General features: G+C 32.9%; 3 protein-coding genes across 3 annotated transcripts; 1 reads left to right on the forward strand and 2 right to left on the reverse strand.

The window, feature by feature from the left end:
- Positions 1–15: 15 nt before the first annotated feature.
- On the reverse strand, positions 16–4,744 carry LOC130826339 (probable receptor-like protein kinase At5g24010). Its single transcript, XM_057691968.1, has one exon. The coding sequence runs from the start codon at positions 4,508–4,510 to the stop codon at positions 2,030–2,032; it is 2,481 nt and encodes an 826-aa protein (XP_057547951.1). The 5' UTR covers positions 4,511–4,744; the 3' UTR covers positions 16–2,029.
- Positions 4,745–9,788: 5,044 nt separating this feature from the next.
- On the forward strand, positions 9,789–14,520 carry LOC130824868 (uncharacterized). The gene is made up of 3 exons (XM_057689886.1): positions 9,789–9,950; positions 10,043–10,574; positions 14,391–14,520. Exons 2-3 carry the CDS (start codon positions 10,078–10,080, stop codon positions 14,518–14,520), a joined length of 627 nt encoding a protein of 208 aa, XP_057545869.1. The 5' UTR covers positions 9,789–9,950; positions 10,043–10,077.
- Positions 14,521–18,044: 3,524 nt separating this feature from the next.
- LOC130825801 (germin-like protein subfamily 2 member 4) lies at positions 18,045–20,336 on the reverse strand. The gene is made up of 2 exons (XM_057691225.1): positions 20,048–20,336; positions 18,045–18,734 (listed from the first exon to the last, which is right to left on the reverse strand). Exons 1-2 carry the CDS (start codon positions 20,160–20,162, stop codon positions 18,193–18,195), a joined length of 657 nt encoding a protein of 218 aa, XP_057547208.1. The 5' UTR covers positions 20,163–20,336; the 3' UTR covers positions 18,045–18,192.
- Between the last annotated feature and the right edge of the window lie 2,236 nt (positions 20,337–22,572).

Below are 22,572 nucleotides of genomic sequence, written 5' to 3' on the forward strand. Positions count from 1 at the left end.
AAATAAGTAATTAATATTTTATACTGTTTATTCTCATGAGCAAATAGATAATTATTAGTTGTCATTCACATGGATTATTCTTTTCCTTTTATAGTGCGTAGTGCATTAATATAATATTATTGAATGTTCTGTAATAAATTTATGATGCTAATTTAGCAACTACTAGTAGAGACAGTAGAAAAATTATGTGACATCTAGGTATCAATCGAAAAGACCAATTGTATCAATTTGCTTTGAAGGTTTTTCATTATGTAACCATGGATATTTTTTTTGTGTCTGTCACCATGGAAACGTATACCTGAAGTTGGTATTATATCCCCGAGTGTTTTTCCTCGTAACATTTACCGAGATTCATTTTTGAGGGGGACACGAGTGCAGTTGTTGCAGCATCATCTTGTGTACCTCACAGGCGTACCATTACGTTGATTGTAATTTCGTACGAGGTTGTATCTTCCTAACCTGTTACAAAAAGTAGCTGATATGTCAAAAACTCGAATCCGGGCAGTGGAATCAATTGTGAGTCCGGAGTTTGCAATGACACTGGGTTGCTTCAGTAATTGCAAAATGCACCATATTATCAGATGTTCAGCAAGGCACCATCAATGAATTAAAGGTGATCAACTTGTAAAAGAAGACAAGAAGATTCGATACAAGCAAACAACAGGCTACCTTATCAATATTATTCGATTCCTTCATTCAATAATCTTCAGCAAATAAGGAGAAATTACCATTGAGTTGAACTGTGTGTATGGAATGCTCAGGCACAAGCAGTAGATAAATAGACTTAAGCCTGTGCATCGTTTCAGAACCAGGAATGGACCTGTTTAGATTGGATTTCATGGAACAGACCAGAACGGCTAAAATCAGGTTAAGACCAGACCTGAGTGAGAAAAACCCTATTGGATACAACTTAAAAGAGCAACTTAAGCAATGAACAAACACAAACAATGCTGGACATCAAATAAACGAGGAAATTGCATTGTCTGTATAATTTCTAGAGTGATGATTCAGTAGCAGTCGCGGAAACTACAAAAGGCCACAGCTTCTTAGTTTATTACACGAGTGAACCCTTTTATGCTGCTAAACATTGTGAAGGCTTTCATTGTATAACAAGAAGGCTATATCTATCTCTCGAAACCCATGAAATAAAAATTACACCTTTTGAGCCGGAACAAAGGCGTTCTCTTGTGATTGAAAAAAAGATGTACAATACAAATGCAACATTGAAACGTTAGTTGTTAATATCAGTACAACAGTCTAGGCCATTCTACATTTTTAAATAGGGTATGTTAGAATAAAGGCTGTAAGAATTTAACTAGCTCGGTATTGTGGTATAATGTAAAACTGATGGTACTTTGGACAGCTTCAAGCAACTTTCTGCAAGTTTAAGTATTACTGGTTGTGTAAAGATCTTGCACTGACCGTCTGCTTTTGCTTTGTTTTGGTTAAAAGCTTTGCTAGTTGTTCTCTCTTGCACATGCAGGGTGAACTCTATCAACCCTTCGTAGAAGCTAAGGTGGAGTTTTATACTGACCAATATCACATAATTCGCTAATCTTCTCACGAATCACAAATCGCGAAACGCGAACTACAGTCAATTTTGGGCTACTTTTGGGTCATTTGAGCAAATCGCGAATTCAAAAAGTGAATTATCTAGCGAATTATGTTGATACCGACGCAATTCATGAGAGTTCATTGTAGCTTAGCCTCTTTTGACTTAGGGTTTGATCTTGTTGTGTGCCTCTCTATTCCTTTGGTAAATACACAGTAAAATTAGATTTGCCCAAAAAAAATACTTAGGAAAAAAAAAAGTAAGATTTTCTTTTATGCTAAAGATCTTGTCAAAGTCCTGATTACTGAGCATATTTCAATTCATTGAGTGAGAATTTTTATATATGCACAATATAGAAGTGAATATTGAATTCAAAAACTTTAGTAGTTAATGCAATAAACAATCAAAAGCTAATTACCAACAGCACAAAATGCTGAGAATATCAACCAGCTAAGGCTTGAATTACCACATTTTGGGCTATCTGCCATCACTGGTCACCAACTGTGAGAAAACTTCACTGGATGACTTGCATAAATTCTCGTCACTTGTATCACCAATGGGAATAACAGTGGTTGGAGCAGGAAGAACGACTCTTGAAACTGAAATTTCGGTAGTAAATGTGTCACTTGTATCGTCTGTCACTGTTGTAGATTGACCCTCTTGAAGCTGCAATGCGTACTCCAAGTTCCACAGAACATCGCCCATAGTCGGCCTATCTACACCATATTCTGCTAAGCATTTCTGTGCTGTATCTCCGAATTTTTTTAAACAGCTTGGTTTTATTTCATCCTTAAGACGAGGATCGATGATTTGTTCTAGGAGGCCTTGCTTTTGGTATTCTAATGCCCATTCAGCTAAATTAACCTGTTCCCTCGTAAGTAAGGGATCTACTGCTGGTCTAGCACATAAAACTTCGAGCAATACAACTCCAAACGAATAAACGTCTGATTTATCTGTGAGTTGCTGTCTTCTGAAATATTCTGGATCGAGATAACCGAAACTACCTTTTACACCAGTGCTAACATGAGTCTGATCAAGATGTGGGCCAGACCTTGACAAACCAAAATCAGCTACTTTGGCAACATAGCTTTCATCGAGTAAAATGTTGGTAGATTTGACATCTCGATGGATGATTCCCTGTGCGAAACCTGTGTGAAGGTAATGAAGACCTCTAGCCGCACCAATGCAAATATCAAGCCTCTGCCTCCACGATAATACTGGTGATCCGCCACCGTATAGATGCTTCTTCAATGGCCCTTTCTCGACATACTCGTATGCTAGGATCATTTCCGACTGCTCTTCACAGTATCCAACCATAGAAACAAGGTGACGATGTCTGATCTTGGATAGAACCGATATTTCAGTTTGGAACTCTGGAAGACCCTGCCTAGACCCAGGCATGCCTCGTTTTACAGCGACTTTCCTACCATCTCTAAGGACTCCTTTGAACACCATCCCAAACCCACCAGTTCCGATTATCAAAGTTCTGTCAAAATTATTTGTTGCATATTGAATTTCCTCAAAAGGGATCTTTAATCCACTTCTGTGTGGAGAAGTACTACTTTCTGTAACTCTACTAAACATGCTTCCTCCTGTTGTACGCAAATTCGTCCAACCTGCACTTTCCGATGCTGGTTTTTGTTTCTTTCTGCATTTACACGCAACCAAAACACCCACCACCACAAAGCTCAACAGAACAACACCTCCAAGGACAGACCCGAAAACGATCCACATTGTCCGTTTGTGGGATCCAGATCCAGTAACCTTACTGTTTACTATCTTCATGATCTCAACTCCATTCAAAATAGCATTCTTCTTCATAGAAGTACTCAATGCAGATGGACCAACACTAACCTGAATAGGTCCAGAATGGTCCATCCACACAACAAAATCCAGATAATAAGGAGATGCAAGCGTATGGAACGTTAAATCCGACAAATCCAAGTCCTTATATGCCATCAAACCATTGATAAACACATTGAAATAGAGCTGGTTAAGCCCAATACTAACAATGTCACAAAAATGCAGTCTCACAACATACTGAACATGATCAATCACAGGAAAATTCCAGGTTATATTATAATCATCCAAACCAGTCACATTACTATTCATCTCCTGTGCAGTCATGTAAACATGATCAGGTGCAACCTCCCTACTAGCACCACTAGGTTTGTAATTAGGGGCATGATTTGTGCTCACTCTTTTAGCTGCTGATTGTAAAACCAAATAATCATCATCAGGAATCCAAGTCCTCCAAAGGGTATCATTAAAAGGGGTTATCTTCAAACCACCCACATTAATCCTATGAACAGGCTCTAAAATCTGAGAAGATAAATTCTTATACTCTTTTTTACCATTATTATAAATATTCATCACCCCAAAATCAAGAATCAAGTTATCAGGAGCTGAAATCACTTCAATTGCATTAACAAAACCAAAACTGATTCCACTAACATCAGGAGTAAACATAATTTCAAGCTTATTACTATTCAATCTCACTATAAATTCTCTTAAAGACATCATAGAAGGTCTAAAACCATGAAATAGTGAATACCCATTAACAGAAACACTAAAAATAGCTGAACTAAGATTATAATTTTGAGATTTAAAAGGCCAAAAATGAAAACGTACCAAATGAATTCCTATCTTTTTGATGTTGAATTCATATGTAGTAGACCCACCTAAGAAAACTTTAGCCGAATTATAAATTAAAAGTGAATTTGTAGATGGGTCAAGGTTAGAAACAGAAATTTGTGACGATTTAGCAGAAGAATAAATAGAAAGAAACCTGGGTTTTGTCGAATCACCAACAAAAACACGATTTTCAATTGTAGTATTAATGTTCGAACCACAATTTATAAGATAATTATCAGGTGGGTAATAAGAAGCGACACAAAAACAGCTCAAACAACAGAAAATTAGCAGAGAAAAACAAGAAATGGTGATTTGTGTAACCATTTTTGTCTGGTATTGGTAGAAAAATGTGTCATTAAGCTTAATAGAAGTATTATTGCATAAATTTGGTAGTAATGGTGGATACTGCTAGAAAGAAAATGATTGTAGAAGAAGCAAGTTAAAGATATGACAGTGGAAAACATTAAAGTTAAGGAAAAATTTGAAATTGTTTAATGTGACAAAAGGAAGAATAAGGACCGTTTATGTCTTATGGATTAATGGATGGATGGTGTTCTCATGGATTCTCTTATATAATCATAATTTGTTTATTTATGCAACAATTTTGAAAGACGCGTGTTTGAATGGTGGGTCCAAAACCCATCTTTCTCTAATTCCAATTTTCACATGAATTTATTTTCGTGCTTTTTATGGTTTCTACCTGCTGTTTGACTTTAATGTTCATGTCACATTGTCATCACTGGATGTGCGGACCGGGTCTGTTCATGGCCCGAATTTGTGAAATAGATACGAGATAGTATGTGCCCTTACATACATGATCCGTCAAATTCGTCATTCTATAACTAATTTTGGAGAGTGTGGCCCGTGACATGACTCTCATCTTTCGCGTGCTTGTATTGTGTTATTTAACACAAATTTTATATCTAATCACTCTAGAAATACAGAGTTGAGAAAAATAATGAATTAAGAATAAACATGTCAAGCAAATGGATTTCGGGTCAGATTAATTTCAAATTCAGTCATTTTCAATTAGGTAATATTTGTTTCAAACCGTATTTAGAACAACACAATGGGTTTTGGGTTTTTTTTTTATTTCATTAACATTCTCCATGAAAATATATAATAACATTTTTGAAAAATATTTTTCTTAAAGAAAAAACCAATATATGGATTTGAAGGCTTCAACCAAGAAATATTGACTAAAAATAAAAAATTGATTAGGTATATATGTTGGTCCCAACTAAAAACTCATAATTGATAAAATTGGAAAAATGAGTCAAAATGTTCAGACTTTCGTTTATGGTTGAGTTTGACCCAAATATTTTTTATGGGATTTCATGAATTTATTAGTTATGACATAATAATTTTCTATCGGATTTCATATCAATTTTGAATCGGGATAAAAATTTGATAAACTTAATTAATAAATTTTCTCTGTGTCCCCCATGAAATTGACACACTAAGAGAGGAGTTTTTTTTTTTTTTTTTTAATGTATAGATAGAGAATAAAATAAAAAATAATTAAAATATGAAAGAAATATGTGAATAAATAGAGAATGAGTTTCTAAATGAATTTATGAAGAGCATGTGATACATAAGTGATCTACAACTAAAAAAAAGACATGATTCAAAATCATGGTAAGAAAAGGAATAAGATTTTCAAAAGGTGTGAAAAAAAAAAGTTATTTTATGCAAGTTATGTTATGTCATAAATTAATATAACATGTCTCAAATAGCTAGACTCTCAAAGCTTTATAGTGCTTATTTAATGTCGAGCTCATATCATGTTTTCATTTGAGTAAGGTTATGAAAATCTCAAATGTTTTGACACAAAAGTTATCAATTATGAATTGTTCACTTATTTATTTTGAGACTCCCAACTCATAGGATTGGACATTTTAAACTTAGATTCAAACCAATGGTAACTAATTAGCCGGACTCCAACGGTTCAAAATGGGTTATTCAGGGCGGGCCTAAGTTTTCTAAGGCCTTGGGTGAAAGATTTATTATGGCCCTTATTTATAATTTTTTTTTCACAATTTGCATTGAGACAACTCAAATAAAAATTTATTTGACTAGGTTTTAATTTATTGATTAAGAATAAAATAAAAATTAATTTTAATAAATGAATGTACAAATTTTCTCTATGTACAAGTATATTATTCTAATTAATCACTTTGAGATTGTAAATGATCATTTAAATACTATAAGAAGTGATCATTTTATTTAATGTTATAAGTGATCACTTTAAGATAACAAATATATATTGAGTCAGCCGAATAGAAATGACTTCACCATAAAATGGTCTCATTTAAAAATTAGTGTATATAATAACAAACATTGAAATCAATAGTGTATTTATTTAATATTGAGTATTATAAAATTTTACACTTTATAATTAATATGGTATAGATGCAGTGTCAAATTAAAATACACAAATTCTAGAGTACAATTTTAAATTTTAACTTTAGGAGTACGGTTAATGTGTCAACTTGCCCAACTTTTAACTTTTTCCTTCTTTAATTAACTAAATAACCCTTATCTTTCTAATGTTCACGTGAGGGAGTCATCGTTTTTCTCTTCATATATCAGATCTCGTTCCAAGCTTCTTCAATGGCAACCCTCTCGCCCAAACTCAACCCCTCTGCAACTAGCATCTTCACACAGATCCACCTCAAGAAACACTCACACGCTACGCTGTAAATAACCCGACTAATTCAAATGGGCTCTCAACTTTTTGTGGGTGGACCCTGGGCATAGGCCCAGCTTGCCCTTGCCTAGGGCCCGCCCTAGGGTCATTAACGGACCAATCTTGACATTAAATTTTGCTCTATCAAGGTGTCAATAAACTGAGTTAAGTTCTTTTTAGTTCTAAAAAGATTTAAAATATATAAATTATTCAACTTAAGAATTCTACTAAAATTAGGCTTGCATTAGTTTCCTTAATTTGGGGTGAGATTGGACAATCTCTACGGCCCACTACTAACAAGGAGTAGTGCTATTCTTAGCATTTTACGATCCTTAGTCAAACTGAAAGAAATGAGCCCTCACAATGGAGGGTCAATTCTGAATATTAACGGATGTTCGGAAAAATAACATTGACGTACCCTATATTTTATAATTATCATTATAAATGTAGACCTGTCATATACTTCTTGATTATTGAAAAACATTGATCATAAATTGCAAATTTTTAAATGTCTACTTTATTAACTAAAATTTATAGATATTAAAGCCTTTTTAAATTCTAAACCCTAAATAAATGCCTGGTAAAAACAGCTAGAAGGAATGTTTACTGAAGTTAGGAATGTTTACTGAAGTTGCGATTGGTTGATCTGATCTCTAAATCCGAAACAGTGGAAAAAAAGTTGCCGTCTGCGTACATGTTGGGCTTAGGAATGTTAACTGAAGTTGACAGCAGCAGCTAGCAAGCACTGAGCACTCCATATTCTTCCACTAAGATAATACTCCAAAGCATTACCACAAAAGTTACGAATGTTTACTCAAGTTGCGATAAGCTAACGCTTTTGCCCACTATTTGGATTGGGAAATCACAATTGATTGCCACTAAATTAGTTGGTATGCATTAGCTAGATGCATTCACTAATCTATTACTGCTAATCTTATCTCCGTGTTTGAAATATTGTGAACTTTTGTGAAACTTTAATTTGTATTTTTAATTTATAAGGAAAAACATATTTATGTGAAATTTTGATAAATCTTTCTCAATGGAGAAGTATATATTTTAAATTTAAGTTTTTATAATTTTTAAAAATACAAAATTTAAATTTATTTGACTTTTAAATTTATATTAAAATTTATAAAAACATAGATGAAAAGAATAAAAGAGAACGCAAGGAGCATTCTAATTAGGGATGCAGGCGGGGTGGGTCTAATAGAAGACCCGCCCCATCCCCGCCCCATCGGGGCGGGGATGGGTCCCGGTTTGATGGGTCATGGGGCGGGTACGGGTATACAATTCATACCCACCGCGGGGATGGGGATGGGGATGGGTTTTAGGTGATACCCGCCCCATCCCCGCCCCGCCCCGCCCCGCCTCACGTAATGTACAAATTTTGAGAATTGGAATACCCTAAATTATTTTTCAAATTTCTGAAAACCTTGAATTATTTTACACCTATAATTAAGTTTGGATATAAATTTATGTATTGTGGGTGATTATATTGTTATTAATTTTATATTTTCATGATGCTTCATTTGCTCACAAGGTTTTTGGTAAAATGTTTGTTTTGTAATTTGATCGGATCTCTGGTTTCGTTAATAATATTTCATTATTCTGATATTATTAGCGGTTCATTTAGTTGAATTAATGAGTGTTAATAAAAACATAATGTGATTCAGCCATGAATACTACTTCATAAGGTCTAAGATCATGTTTTTTAGAGTAAGGTTTATAATCATGTTTTTTTCTATTTTTTATCTTTTTTTCTCAATAAAATTTGTTTATATTCATTACGAGTTGTGTAGAGGTAGGCGATATTAAGTGATGATTAGACGGGGATTTGAAAATAAATAAGTGACACAGATGGGTATTAAGCGGGGATTTGACGGGTGGTGGGGTGGGTAAAATGGGTATTAGACGGGGATGGATACCTAGATGAGGATGGGGATGGGGATGGAATTAGGTACAAACCCATCGGGGCGGGGACGGGGAAAAAAATTATACCCGCCGCGGGGATGGGGATTGATTTACCAGATGGGGATGGGGATGGTAACGCCAATACCCGCCCCGTTTGCATCCCTAATTCTAATCTTATAAGACGTTTAAGTATAACTAGGCATGGCCACCGGGCGGGTTACCCGGAACCGAACCGGTCCCGAACCGCTTGGAACCGGATCTGGTACCGGAACCGTTTACGACAGGTTCCGAACCGCCCCAAACCGTGAAACCGCCGGAAAAAAAGTTGCCGGAACCGTGAAACCACCGGAAAAAAAGTTGCCGGAACAGTGAAACCGCCGGAAAAAAACTTCATGAACCGGACCTAAAAACCGCGGTTTGGAACCGGAACCGGTCCAACGGTTCCACGGAACCGGAACCGGTCCGGTTGAACCGGTCCAATGGTTCCATGGAACCGGAACCGGGACCGGTCCGGGTGAATCGGCCCAACGGTTCCATGGAACCGGAACCGTGAAAAGTAGCCGTTATATAGCCGTTGCCATTTTTCCTATAAATACTCATCACTTTCAATCATTTTCATTCACAACTCATCTCTTCTCCTACTCTCTCTACTTACTCTCTCTACTTAATTCTTTAATTACGTAATTATTCTCTTAATTACATAATTAGTCTTTTAATTATTTTTTAATTTAGTTAATTACATAATTAGTCTATTAATTATTTATTTATTTCTTAATTCTATTATTATTTCAATATTATCAATCATGTCTTCATTTTTGAAAAAAGCCTCAAAAAAAGTTACTAAAGTGGCAAAATCATTGGGAGGTTCCAGCTCCTCCAAAAGAAAGGCCACTTCTACTCTGTCGGTATCAACAACACCTTCCATTAGTAATTATAATTATGAACCAAATTATCCAGAAGGGTACGACCCAGAATTACATAATTATGCAGAAGAAGTGGAAAGAGAAATACAAATTGATGAAGAAGAAGAACAAGAAGAGGAACCAACGACCCCTATTGGGATACATATATCTCGACAGTCATCAACAAGATCACATGAAGAACAAGGAGAACAACAACAACAAAGACAAGCTCGTGGTAAACGAGTCAATTTCCAAACTATCGGTTAGTTTTATAATCTTATTCTTCAAATTAATTAAATTTTAAATTATTTATTTATTTAATTATAGTTTTATAATTTTAAATTATTTATTTAGATGAAGATGAACCAGTAAGACAACCTTTTCCGGCAATGCCACCTCCTAGTGGTAGAGCTGTTTCACATGTGTGGTCGTATTTCACAAAAGAACCAACCGACAATCCAGATATTTTCTTATGCACTTGTCAAATTTGTGAAAGTCAAGGAGTAAAGCCCTTAGTTTCATACAGTTTCGCCAGAGTTAAATACTTTTTAAGTTTTTTATACATACATTATATATTCATATTTTATAAAAATTTATTTATTGTGTTTTGTGAATACGTGTTAGGTGGTGGTACGGGATCTTTTAACAAACATTTGGCAAAGAAGCATGGAATCACAAAAGAAACTCATGCAGCAAGCGGCAGCGGGACCACAAGTGGAAGCCGACAGACACAGTGGGACATTCCCAGCACAGGTATGCCTTTTAGATATAATCGTAATGATATGATTGATGAATTTTCTAAGTATGTAATTTGTGATGAATTGCCTTTTAACCACGGTGAAAGTAGAGCACATGAGCGTTTCGCTAGAAAAACTTTGCAACCACAGTATAGAGCAATCCCTAGGAGCACTCTTAAAAGACGCACAATTAAATTATATGAATCAATGCGCTATGAATTAGTTGAAATGTTTAAATCTTTTAATGGTAGGGTTAGCATAACAACTGACATTTGGTCTGCTCCCCCACATTTAGAATCTTATATGTGTGTAACAACACATTGGATAGATCAAAATTGGATTATTCAAAAAAGAATAATTGTTTTTGAGACAATGCCAGAAAGACATACCGGTGAAAACATAAAATATAGATTAGTAGAGATATGTAAAGAATGAAACTTATCAGATAAGATATTTTGTTGTTCTACTGATAATGCAACCGCTAACATTAAATGTATAGAACTTTTGTATAACGAACCTGCTTTTAGTTTTATCCTTTGGGGTAGCTTATTACACATACATTGTTGTGCGCATATAGTTAACTTATCTTGCCAAGCAGGTATAAAACAATTAAGCGATTTATTAGAACCAATTAGAGATATAGTGAAGTGGCTTAGGATTGGAAAGATAAAAAGACGATGTAAACAATTATGTGACCAATATTAACTAAAAAAAGTGTATTGGTCATTAGATACTCCTACACGTTGAGGCTCAACCAACGATTTATTAAGAAAGGCGATTGCTTATCGTCCAGTTATAACACAACTGTATAATGAGTGTACAGATAGCTATATAGCTGATGACACTTGGGAATTAGCTATAGGTGTACATAATATATTAGAAGCGTATGACCACGCAACTAAGATTTTTTCATATGTTTATGAACCGAACGTTCACTTAGTAATAAGTGAGTGTATTACTATTTTTTATCATCTCCTTAAACATACGTATGATGATACTAACCCATATTTGAATCCGATTCTTGCAGATATGATGGAAAAATGGAAGACATATTTTACCGATTTTCCTTATATTTATGGAATTGAAACCATTTTAGACCCATGTTTTAAAACTGAAGTCTTTACTAAAGTAATAGGATTTTACTACCAATCGCCGCCTACTGATGTACATAATTATGTTGGAACATGTAAAAAATATTTAGCAGAAATCTATGATTATTACGCTTGTGTATATAACCCAAAACGCGATACGTCTAGGCGTGCTAGCGTTTCGGCACGTCCCTCTTATTATAATTCGGTAATAGCTAATATAATGAGTCAAGATGATAGTTTTGTAGGATCATCTTCTTCTTCACCCTCCACCTCATATTTAGAATTAGATAGTTATCTTAAACACCACTTTGAAATAGACCAAGGCAGCTATAAAATTTTAGAGTGGTGGAAAGAAAAATCTGTAAAATTTCCCATTTTATCAAGAATTGCAAAGGATATCCTTGCAATTCCTGCGTCAACAATTGCGTTGGAGTCTGCTTTTAGTGCAGGTAGAAGAGTTTTGGACGAAAAGAGATCTCGTCTTGCTCCACATAGTATTCAAATATGTGTTTGCAAGAAAGATTGGGATCAAGCGGAGATTCGAACACAAGGACTAAGGAATGATGATGATCAAGACGACGATGATGATCCATGGATGATGATGGATACATCTGCATCATCGTCAGAAGCAGAGTTAGCGGAAGCATCTAACCAACCAGATGATGATGACGAAGACGAATAGGATCAATCGGACAACGATAAATCAACATTCAACAACTATAAATAAAATGTATGACAAAGAACTACGTGGGCTTTGATTCCTTCGGGATACGTAGGCAGCTTAGTATTCCTTTGGGTACTAGGTTCAAGTCCATTTTCTCCCTCTTTTTTTTATTAATCATCTTTATCGACATTATCATTGATTCGTTTTTTATTAATTTATTTTTTTCATTCTTTTTAGTATATATTTTAATAACGATGACAACTTGACAAGCAATGAATTTCGCTAATAATCAAGTAATCATCAAAGGTACGTCCGCAATATTATAGTATTTTTTTATTATATAAATATTTAAAGAAAAATAAAAATGAAACCGATGGTCCGACCCGCCCGTCCCGTGAGTTGGAACCGCCGGAACCGCCTCATGAACCGCCTCAGAACCGTTTGGAACCGCCCGGAACTGGAACCGGAACCGGTCGCGACATGTTCCAAATGGAACCGGAACCGGAACCGGATGGAACCGGAACGGAACCGGACCAACCCGGACCGTGGCCATGCCTAAGTATAACAAAGAATAAACATTGTAGATACTTGAATAGTTATCTCAAGATTGATGGTCACGTTTTGTTACACATGTGGACTATTGTGAATTGTAATCTATTAATTCTTACCTTATATTATGTTTCTTTTTCTCATTTGGAATATTTTGAATTTTTATAGTCAAACTTTGATTGTAAATTATCATCAATTTATATGTAAAAGTATATTGACGTGAAATTTTGATAGATTTTTCTCAATATATAATTTTCAAAAATTTTATTTTTTAAGAAAAATTATCTAGAATAATCCAACCTATTCGTGATTTTCCTATAATAATCCCACCTATTGATTAACCATGAATAATTCCAACTTTGAAAGGAATTTTTCTAGAGTAAACCCGGTGACTAGATGACTTTATATAGCAAGTTTTATTTTATTTTTTTAAAAAAAGATAAATTAAAATAAAATGTCGGAACAATGTTAAAAAATTGTTCAAAAAAATTTATAATTTTTTTTATTATTTAGAATTTTTTATGTAATTTTTCAAAATTATTCTCTAATTTTAAATTAATTTTCAGTTTATTTTTTTTGGTGAATTACCTACTATAGCAGGTCATCGGATTACCCAAGTTTACTTTCGGCAAATAGCCCTTAAGGTTGGGATTATTCATGGTCAATCAATAAGTGAGATTATTGTAGGAAAGTCACAAATAAGTTGGATTATTCTAAGTAAATTTTCATAATTTTTAGAAACACAAAGCTGAAATTATTTCAGAATTAAAATTACATTAGAATTTAAAAAGAAAAATAAATAAGAACAAAATACAATAATAAAATGAGTATTCTAATCTTATAAGATCGTTTAAGTATGCCAAACAATTAACATTGTAGATACTTCAATTTTTTTTCCCTAGGATTGACGATGACGTTTCTCTTAGACGTATGGATTCCAATTTGTGTTGTTTGAGTTGTTAAAGTTGTCGTTTTATTTTGCCTCATTTTCTTAATTAGTAGCAGATCACTCTCTATCATACTACTATGTCCAACAAGATAGCATCATTTCGGTTTGGATTGTTATTATTTTTTGGCCTTTTGTGTAATAAATGTAGTTTTAAATGAAAAAAAAAATTGAATAGTAAGAATTAAAAAGATTAAATGTGGAAAAAAAATTGAGATTAGGATTGCCAATACCTAACTTGCATAATGTTTGGGCGAAGACATCTGATGTTACTACCATTGTGAGAATGTCTGCAAGTTGATCTTTTGATCTTACAAAATGAAGACTTATAATCTTTTTATCAAGCTTCTCCTTTATGAAATTCTAATTGACTTTGAGTATCAAACAATTTAAAATTTAGTCATAACTTAGAGTTTCTAACACAAATAAAGCTGGCTTGGCCCATTGTTATTTATGGATGGATACTAAAGGGGTCGGGGGGAGGGGCTGAATTGTAGTATATGCGTTATTTTAGAATTTGAGAGTTTTTCAAATCTTTTGCGGAATTAAAGACTTGAATATAAAACGAACAAAAAATGACAATAAAGGGATAAAAAGATTTAATAAGGAAACTATCCAGAGCCAAACCCGATAAAAAACCTCGACCCACTATGAATTTCTCTAAAACTCTTTCACTATGAAAATGGGCAAAACTCATTACATAATTTTCATATAGGTTCTCTTATTTATCTTTCTCTCACATTAAGTTCCTCTATGAACACAATTCCCCTTATGAACAACCACTTATTCTCATTATCTTAACTATAAGCTTCACTCATAGCTATTACAACTCACTGCCCCCTTGAACTTAACTATAAGTTTCCAACTCTCTTTTTTCTGAATTCATTCAAATCCCTCTTACCCCATTTACAAGAGTTCATTCAAACTCTCAACATATCACTCGAAATGCAAACTCATCTCTTTATAAGAATGGAACTCTACGTATGATGAAACGTTAGAACATATAAATATACTTTGTGAAAAAGGAACAACGTATTGTCTCAGGTTCAGTCAATAATATCTAGAAAGGACAAACTAGTGAACTAGGAACAACAGGTTTAGAACGTGACTGGAACATTGAGAACTTACTGCAAATATGTATTTAGGATATTACGTGAAACTCAATATTTATGAAACCCATCCTTTAATGAAGCAAACACTCTTGAAGAGTGAATACTCATGGTGGAGCTATGGAGACGCATGTTCTAATTGATTAAAGAAAGTCTTTATATAAGCAAGAGAAAAACTACTTTACAATAAGTTAACTTCCACTACTACCCATTAATTCTGAAATTTCCATGACACTTAAAATTAGGAAAGTGAAAAATGTTATTTAATTAAAATTTCCTTAACAACCCATGTTCCTATGCTTAAGGAGAACATAAAATGTCAGTAAACTTCTTTGACCACTTCTTCCTAGGTTTAAGGAGAGTGGATATAAAATATTAGCAAACTTCTTTGACCACTTCTTCCCTTATTTCTAATTAACAGTCAAAATATCACTTTTTTGTTTTATGTAAAACAACAATTTATTAAACATAATTTTGTTTTACAAAAATACTTTTCAAATAATTTCACACAAATATTTATTAAAATCCTATTTGAAAAGATATTTTTTTTCTTATAAAATAGTTAGATAAAATAGCTAGTCAAAAGATAAGATATTAATATATAAAATTTAGTAAACAATATTTATCTTTAACTTCTTATTAAAAATTATTTTAATAATAAATAAATCATTATTAAACTACTAATTTTTATTAACTTATATCTTACTGTGTTTTACGTATTAACTGTTAGCCATATACTCATTAGGGTGACTTGTTTCTAAACTGACTTATTCTTAAACATACTCTTGTTCCTTCATGTATCTTAATATATTCTTTGTTCTATCATACTTACATGAAGCATAGTACACTCATACTTGAATCTTCATGTCCATTTGTGCTTGGCTTCCACTATGAAGCTTCACTTTATTGAAATTCTTTTTGGAACAACCTTAAGATCCTCCTTGTTTCTACTTCGAAACTTCAACAATTTTGGTTTTATTTGTTTAGAATTTTTCTTGAAGTCTTTGTGCATATCTTCTGATATATGAAGACTTCTTTTTCGGAGCTCCTTCTTGGTAACTTCATTTATTTTGTTGTATACTTTAAAACAACTCTTCAAGTTATTGATGTTCTTAGGAACTTTCATATTCATAACCTATAACTTGTTCATGTACAACTTAATACACATATTAGTTTGATAATCATTTTGATTATCATCAAAACCAATCATAACTCAACACCCATTATGATTAAAAGTTAAAGGAAATTTGTATTAGAAGAATAATTTGACAAAAATAGTAAGAAAATTAAATTAGGACAATTTAAGTGAAAAATGGTAAATGATAATTATTCAAAAAATTAATCAAATCTATCAAATTATTAAATGCGCTAACAAAGCATAACAAGCTTTTAAAAGATGATATTGTAATGTATATATGTTGTTTGAATTTGCGGTGCACATATGTTAGTTGTATAAACTTAATGGGTACATGTAGGCATGGCCACGGTCCGGGTTGGGCCGGTTTCGTTCCGGTTCCATCAGGTTCTGGTTTCACCCGGTTCCGATTGCGGTTCCATTTGGAACCTGTCGCGAACGGTTTCAGTTCCGAGCGGTTTTACGGTTCCGCGGTTCAGGCCGGTTCGGAACCTGTCGCGAACGGTTCTGGTTTCAAGTGGTTCGGGACCGGTTCGGTTCCGGGTAACCCGCTCCGTGGCCATCCCTAGGTACATGTATAATAGTATAAGCTGTTGACATAGAGGTTTTACAACATGAGTTGACATCGTACACTTCAATAGTTTATCGCATTATACATTTTAAAAGTTTTTGTATATGCCTTATTTTTCTACGATTTAGGGTAATCTAGCTATAAAAGTCCTATTTGTTTTTTTAGTACTATTCACCAATCACTTTTAATTTGTAATTTATTCTTAATTTATAAATTAAAATATAGTTAAATGAAATCTTGTTTGATTCATCTCAATATAAGGTTTATTAAAATCTATATTTTATAATTTTAATTAAGCACAATTAAAGATATTAAAGATTGAATTAGTGCGTTGACAAACCTACAAAAAGTAAATGAGACATTTAAAATGAAACGGAGGAAGTATATTATTAGAATAGAGCCCTTTATAACAACTGAGACAACAGTATTCAAGTTTAAAAAACTTAGTAAAAGATTCATTATCAAGATTTGAGATAAATAAGAATATAAAAATAATTAAATAGCGGACAAAATTTAATTAGTCAAGTAAAACATATTAAATACTATTCTCAATCAATAATTCTCAAATATCCAACATCACAACTAATACCATCTACGACTCTTCCTCTGTTAAGGTGATAAGAACATATTACCATTGCTTTGGGAATAGAATATGCTCAACTGGATTTGGTTAATGAATTAGCGAAAAAAAGGATGTTAATTGAGGAATATGTTGGTTAATAAATATAAAACAAAAAGGGGGTTAATTGAAGAATATGATTAATTGTTTAAATTAATAAGAGAGGTTAAAAAGAGAGTGAATTGAGGAATATTTACTTGGTCAATAAATAAGACAAAGATTACCAAGTATTATATTTACTTGGTAAAAAAAAGGAATTGAGGAATATTTAATATCGTTATAGGAATGTATAGTATATATATGCGACCTTTTTATTTTTATGGCACTATATTATTAGGCATCTCACACGCCCTAAGAACTGCTCCTGATCAAATAGTTGATATATTGTGCAACTACAACAGAGTGAATGACTAATTTGCGTTTTGTGGTTAGCCAAATGGATGGGGTGCGGATACCCCTCCATCAATATACCTACACCAACCACTGTCCATTTTGAGGAAATTTCATATTGATTTGTGCCTACCTTGGTATGCATTCAAACTTCCCACTCACTACCGCAAACTCGATATATTTATCACAATTAGAACTACTATATATGCACTTCATAAACACTCATTGTTCGTGTTAAATGAGCTGTATGCCCTTGTCATTCTTAATTTATAAATTTATTTGTATTTTTAATTTTATTCAAAACATGAAATGCTAATAAGATAAAATCAAAATTTACAGTGAATAATTAAATATATTATTTATCAAATTATAATTTATACTTTATATTGTAGAAATGTTTTTAGCTATAGCTAAAAAACATTATGTATTGCTGATTCGACTAATTTAGAAAATAATTTAATTTTAAATTTTTTGTAAATTTAATAAAAAAAAATCTATATTAAATGCGAGAATAACATAAAAATAAAAATAAAGAAAAGTATCATTTTTATTAAATTTGAGTACAACAAAGCTAAAATTTTAATACAATAATATAAAATCAGGTAAAAGAATAAAAATAGAAACAAATCAACATTAAAAATTCTTACAAACATAACAAATCAAACACCCAATCAACTTAGGACAACAAACATGTTAAGAAGAAAGGCCAGCCCTAATGTTCTCAACATTTTTAACATCAATATTAAATGCTTGAGCCAAAACATCATTAGGCACAGGAGGCTGAGAAGTAAAGAGAGCAGCTGCAAATTGCTGAGTACCCGGTAATTGACTGTTAAAAGCAGCTAAAACAGCAGCTGGATATTTTGATAAATTCTTTTGAAAATGACCCAAACCTCTTGGAAACACAAATGTTTCTCCCGTTTTAACAACCTTAGAAATGAGCTTATTATTTGTGGTTATAAATCCAACCAACAATTCACCCTGAAGAACGAAAATCATCTCAGTGGCACGAGGATGAATGTGAGGTGGGTTTAGACCGTAAGGAGCGAAATCGACTCGAGCCATGGACACTCCTAAGGTGTTCAAACCAGGAATGTCTTGAACGTTTGCTCCGGTTACTTTTGATCTTAGAATGTTGTTGGTGATTTGACCGGGTTGACCGATTCCGGCGAAGAAGAAATCTTCTGCTGTTATCTGATCAATATTCTTGCAAGTGAATCCATTTACACGTGTTGCTGTTTGGACAATGATTAAAATAATGATTAGAATTTATTCGAACTATAATTCGAGGATCATAATTATCATATCACATATGATCATTTGGAGAAGTGGTTAACGAGTAATCAATATAATAAACCAAGTCTAAGTAAAAGTTTACTGAAATGGAAAAATTGCATTTTTGAGATTGAAATTCAACTGCATATCCGCTAAAATGAATTTTAAAATTAGTTTTCATCCAAAACTGTTGCTCTGACGTGGCTGTACTCAAGTTTACACGTGGAGATTCCACACATGGCGTATATTTTGAATTTCTTATCTTTTTTAATAGTTTATCCTAATTAAATAATTAATTAATTAATTAATTAAATTTACTTTTGTTAAGCCCACCGGTCTTAATTTATTTGTATTAGTACGATATTGTTCGCTTTGGGTCGAGGTCATACGAATTTTTTTGGCACGTTTCAAAATGCCTCATAATACTAATATTGTGTCGGATCACTTATACTTGTTAATATTTTCTAATGCTTCCATCAGACCAAGGACCACATCACCTGTGTCCTCTCTTCCAACGATATAATGTGTTTCCTTGAATCCCGCTTCACCATGGAACCTTCTTTCTTCACCACCATGCCAAGAGACTCTCGATGCAAGTCACCTAGACCAAATTCTCTTATCTTTAGGTCACACTAAGAACCTGCTCATACATCTTTTTTATCAATCCTCAGTCTACTTATGGTTTTGCTTCATTGTGCACGTATGTTCCTAGTCAAACCTTTGACCCTTGATATCAATTGCAAATTTAGGGAGAGGGGGAGTTGACAGATGGTAGGATAAGGTGGAGAATCAGGTTGACCGAGGGTCACATTGGATGTAACCTCCTTTCAATGGTATGGTATACCGTCTTCTAACCCTCTAATTCTTAAACCCTAATCAAAGCTTCAAATGAGCGGAATACACTAAGTATGATGATTAGTTTTAATTTAATAATCTTTTATATCAAAGAAAAAAATTAATAAAACAATTTTTTTACGTGTGTAAGAAGTAAAAAGGTGTTTTAGATGAAAATTGATTTTTATGTTTCTCGTAGAGGATGCATTTACTAAATTCAACTTAAATAAAATATTTTTGACCAAAGTTCAACTTGTTAGGTATAATATTTTCTAAAAAACTTGAGTTCACACACTTATATGTTAGCTTTGTGTCAACTTCACACATATATGCTATCTAGGACAATTATTGGGAAATATTTGTAAAGTTTATTACAACTTGTTAGCTTAAGCCTAAAAGCAAGTAAGCTAGCATTCTAACGAAAGATAAATCAATCTACCTGATGGAAGATCAGCAACACAAACATCTTGAAGCATGTCAGGGTCATTAGCAAAGACTCCTATTGTAACACTTGCTAGTAATACTAACGACAACACCACTCCGGTCGACGCCATCGGAAAGTGAGAACCACTGTTGTAAGGATATTATAGTTAGCTTGGAAAACTAGGAGATGATCACAAGGATTCAAGAATGAGTTTTACTCTATTTTGGTTTAATAAGCTTATAATGAAATGTCATGCATTGTTAATATGCTTTATATAACACTCAAGTTTGGAGAATTAGTCTAAGGACTCCAAATCAATAATGAGTGATTCGGTACGCTACATGCCTTTTTAAGCTTGACCACTTCAACAATTGTTTTTTTTTTGTTTGATTAAAACATTAGTAAAAAATACAATTCAATTATTTGAGATGAAACAAATAAAAAAGTGAGGTTAGTTCTTTTGATTTTTGAGTTTATTTTGTGTTTTAAATTTCTTTAATATATGTATAATTATTATATCGGTTGTATTAAACTTGTTAAATATTAACCGAACTCGTAATTAATTAGCTGATCAAAACTTAGTATGACAAAACAAAAAAGTTTGGCCGTAATTCAAAAATGATCGAAACAAATATATCGAAAAAAACTTGGTCAAACTAGACCTTAACTCAAACCCGTCTGTTTTGACCCGTTTTCTTAATTTTGTGAACTTGTTCAGTTTTAAATCATCATTTTTAGTCGTGACCTACTATATTTCTTGTCAATGTTTGTATTTTAGATAATAATTCATTGTTTTAACTTTATAATAAGTTTATTTTTTTTAGTATAAAAAAATTATTCTATATAGTGGGCAAAAATTGAATGATGAATTTTTTTTCAAAACAGTCCTCGGTTTATTGGGTTGACTTGAGAGAGCTGATCCGATGTGATAATGGCCCGACCCAATGCTTGGCTGATTGACCATTATGAGAGATTTAGTTGTATCATTTTATTTATACATGACCTATTTTAAATCAAATTAGACTCGATATTCAAATTTAGATAATCAGTTCTAAATTAAATAGCTCCATGTTTAGAGTTTCTATTTGATAATAATTTATAAATATGTAATGTGAGTTGTGATAAAATGTAATATGAAAAATTTAGAATAAATTAAACTAAATTGAACCTAACAAATCAAGATAAAGATAGAAAAATCTAGAAAAGTAAAAATATAAGAATACTTTAGAGAAATATAGATTTGTGTAATAATCTTCTCAAACTCCCATACTTTCAAGTTGACCTTTACCAAGTAAAAAAGCTTGGGCTTTACTAGCAATTATCTTAACTTTGAAAACTACTTCTACTACTTGCAATTTTATTATGAATGGAAACTAAACTTAATTTGCAAATTGCAATAATTCGCTTCCATTGGGCGTTGAAATTAGCCACGAGCACCACTTGTTATTTTCTAATAACACTTACGACCTAAGTTTATAGGAGTATTTCATACATAGCATATGAAAATCAGATTTTATATTAGTTAAAAAAATAAATATCAATTTTCAAGTATAGTTTTGAATTTGATTTTAACATAAATATCATTCTTCGTATCTTGCAATAAAGAAAACATTTATAAACTAGTCCTTACTTTTACTTTTCAATGTTAAAGATTATCAATATTAATTCAATAAAAAATTTTAAGAATGTTTTTTTAATATAATGATATCAGTTAATTCGCTCTATTTTTATTTGCATGATTATGACATTTGTTTACTATTCATGAAAATTAATATGATATAAGATAAATTTGGAGAGCTCATCTAAGATGATTGCGAAAAGGAAAGGGCTTAGTGTCGATCCTTGATGCAATCCTACTCCAGCTGGGAAAGACTTTGTAATCCCACGGGTGTTCGTATGTTAGTCGATGCTCCATTGTACATGTCTCGCGTTGCTTCAATATGAATCCGCGAGAGTCCCTTAGCCTCTAAGCTCTCCCAGATGATATATCGCAGTATGCTATTAAAATTTATAAACACCATATGCAGGCCCTTTTTCCTTTCCCTATATTTTTTCGTCAGTCTTCTTAACACATGTATAGCCTTAGTGGTTTATCTCCCTGGCATGAAATCAAATAGGTGTTCCCTAATAACCACCTCTTGTCTGATTCTTTTCTCAATCACTTTTTCCCATAATTTCATTGTATGGCTGAGAAGTTTAATCCTCTATAATTCCCACATACTTGTACATCACCTTTGTTTTTGTATACTAGGATATGTGTATTGCTCCTCCATTCTTCGAGAATTCTATGTGTCCTCCAGATTACATTGAAGAGGCTGGTTAAACCATTGAATCCCTTCTTCTCCTAAACATCTCTATATCTCAATTAGGATGTTGTCTATACCGACTGCCTTGGCTCGCCACATTTCTTTTAGAGCTTTACTAACTTCATTTGTGGTTATGCTTTTGTTTGACCCATATTCATGTTGGCTTTAGACGTCGGAAGCATGCCCTCACACCCCCTCTGGTCTCCTACACTCATTTAGCAATTGAGAGAAGTA

This window comes from Amaranthus tricolor, chromosome 10, assembly GCF_026212465.1.
Source record: "Amaranthus tricolor cultivar Red isolate AtriRed21 chromosome 10, ASM2621246v1, whole genome shotgun sequence".
Taxonomy (NCBI): domain Eukaryota; kingdom Viridiplantae; phylum Streptophyta; class Magnoliopsida; order Caryophyllales; family Amaranthaceae; genus Amaranthus; species Amaranthus tricolor.

Bases quoted from the DNA above. Each gene is read 5' to 3' on its own strand.
- LOC130826339 (XM_057691968.1), bottom strand. From the start codon at position 4,510: ATGGTTACACAAATCACCATTTCTTGTTTTTCTCTGCTAATTTTCTGT.
- LOC130824868 (XM_057689886.1), top strand. From the start codon at position 10,078: ATGCCACCTCCTAGTGGTAGAGCTGTTTCACATGTGTGGTCGTATTTC. The intron at 10,575-14,390 runs GTATAGAGCAAT...ATTTTCATATAG, and splicing joins AGAAAAACTTTGCAACCACA to GTTCTCTTATTTATCTTTCT.
- LOC130825801 (XM_057691225.1), bottom strand. From the start codon at position 20,162: ATGGCGTCGACCGGAGTGGTGTTGTCGTTAGTATTACTAGCAAGTGTT. The intron at 18,735-20,047 runs GTAGATTGATTT...TTGTCCAAACAG, and splicing joins TGTTGCTGATCTTCCATCAG to CAACACGTGTAAATGGATTC.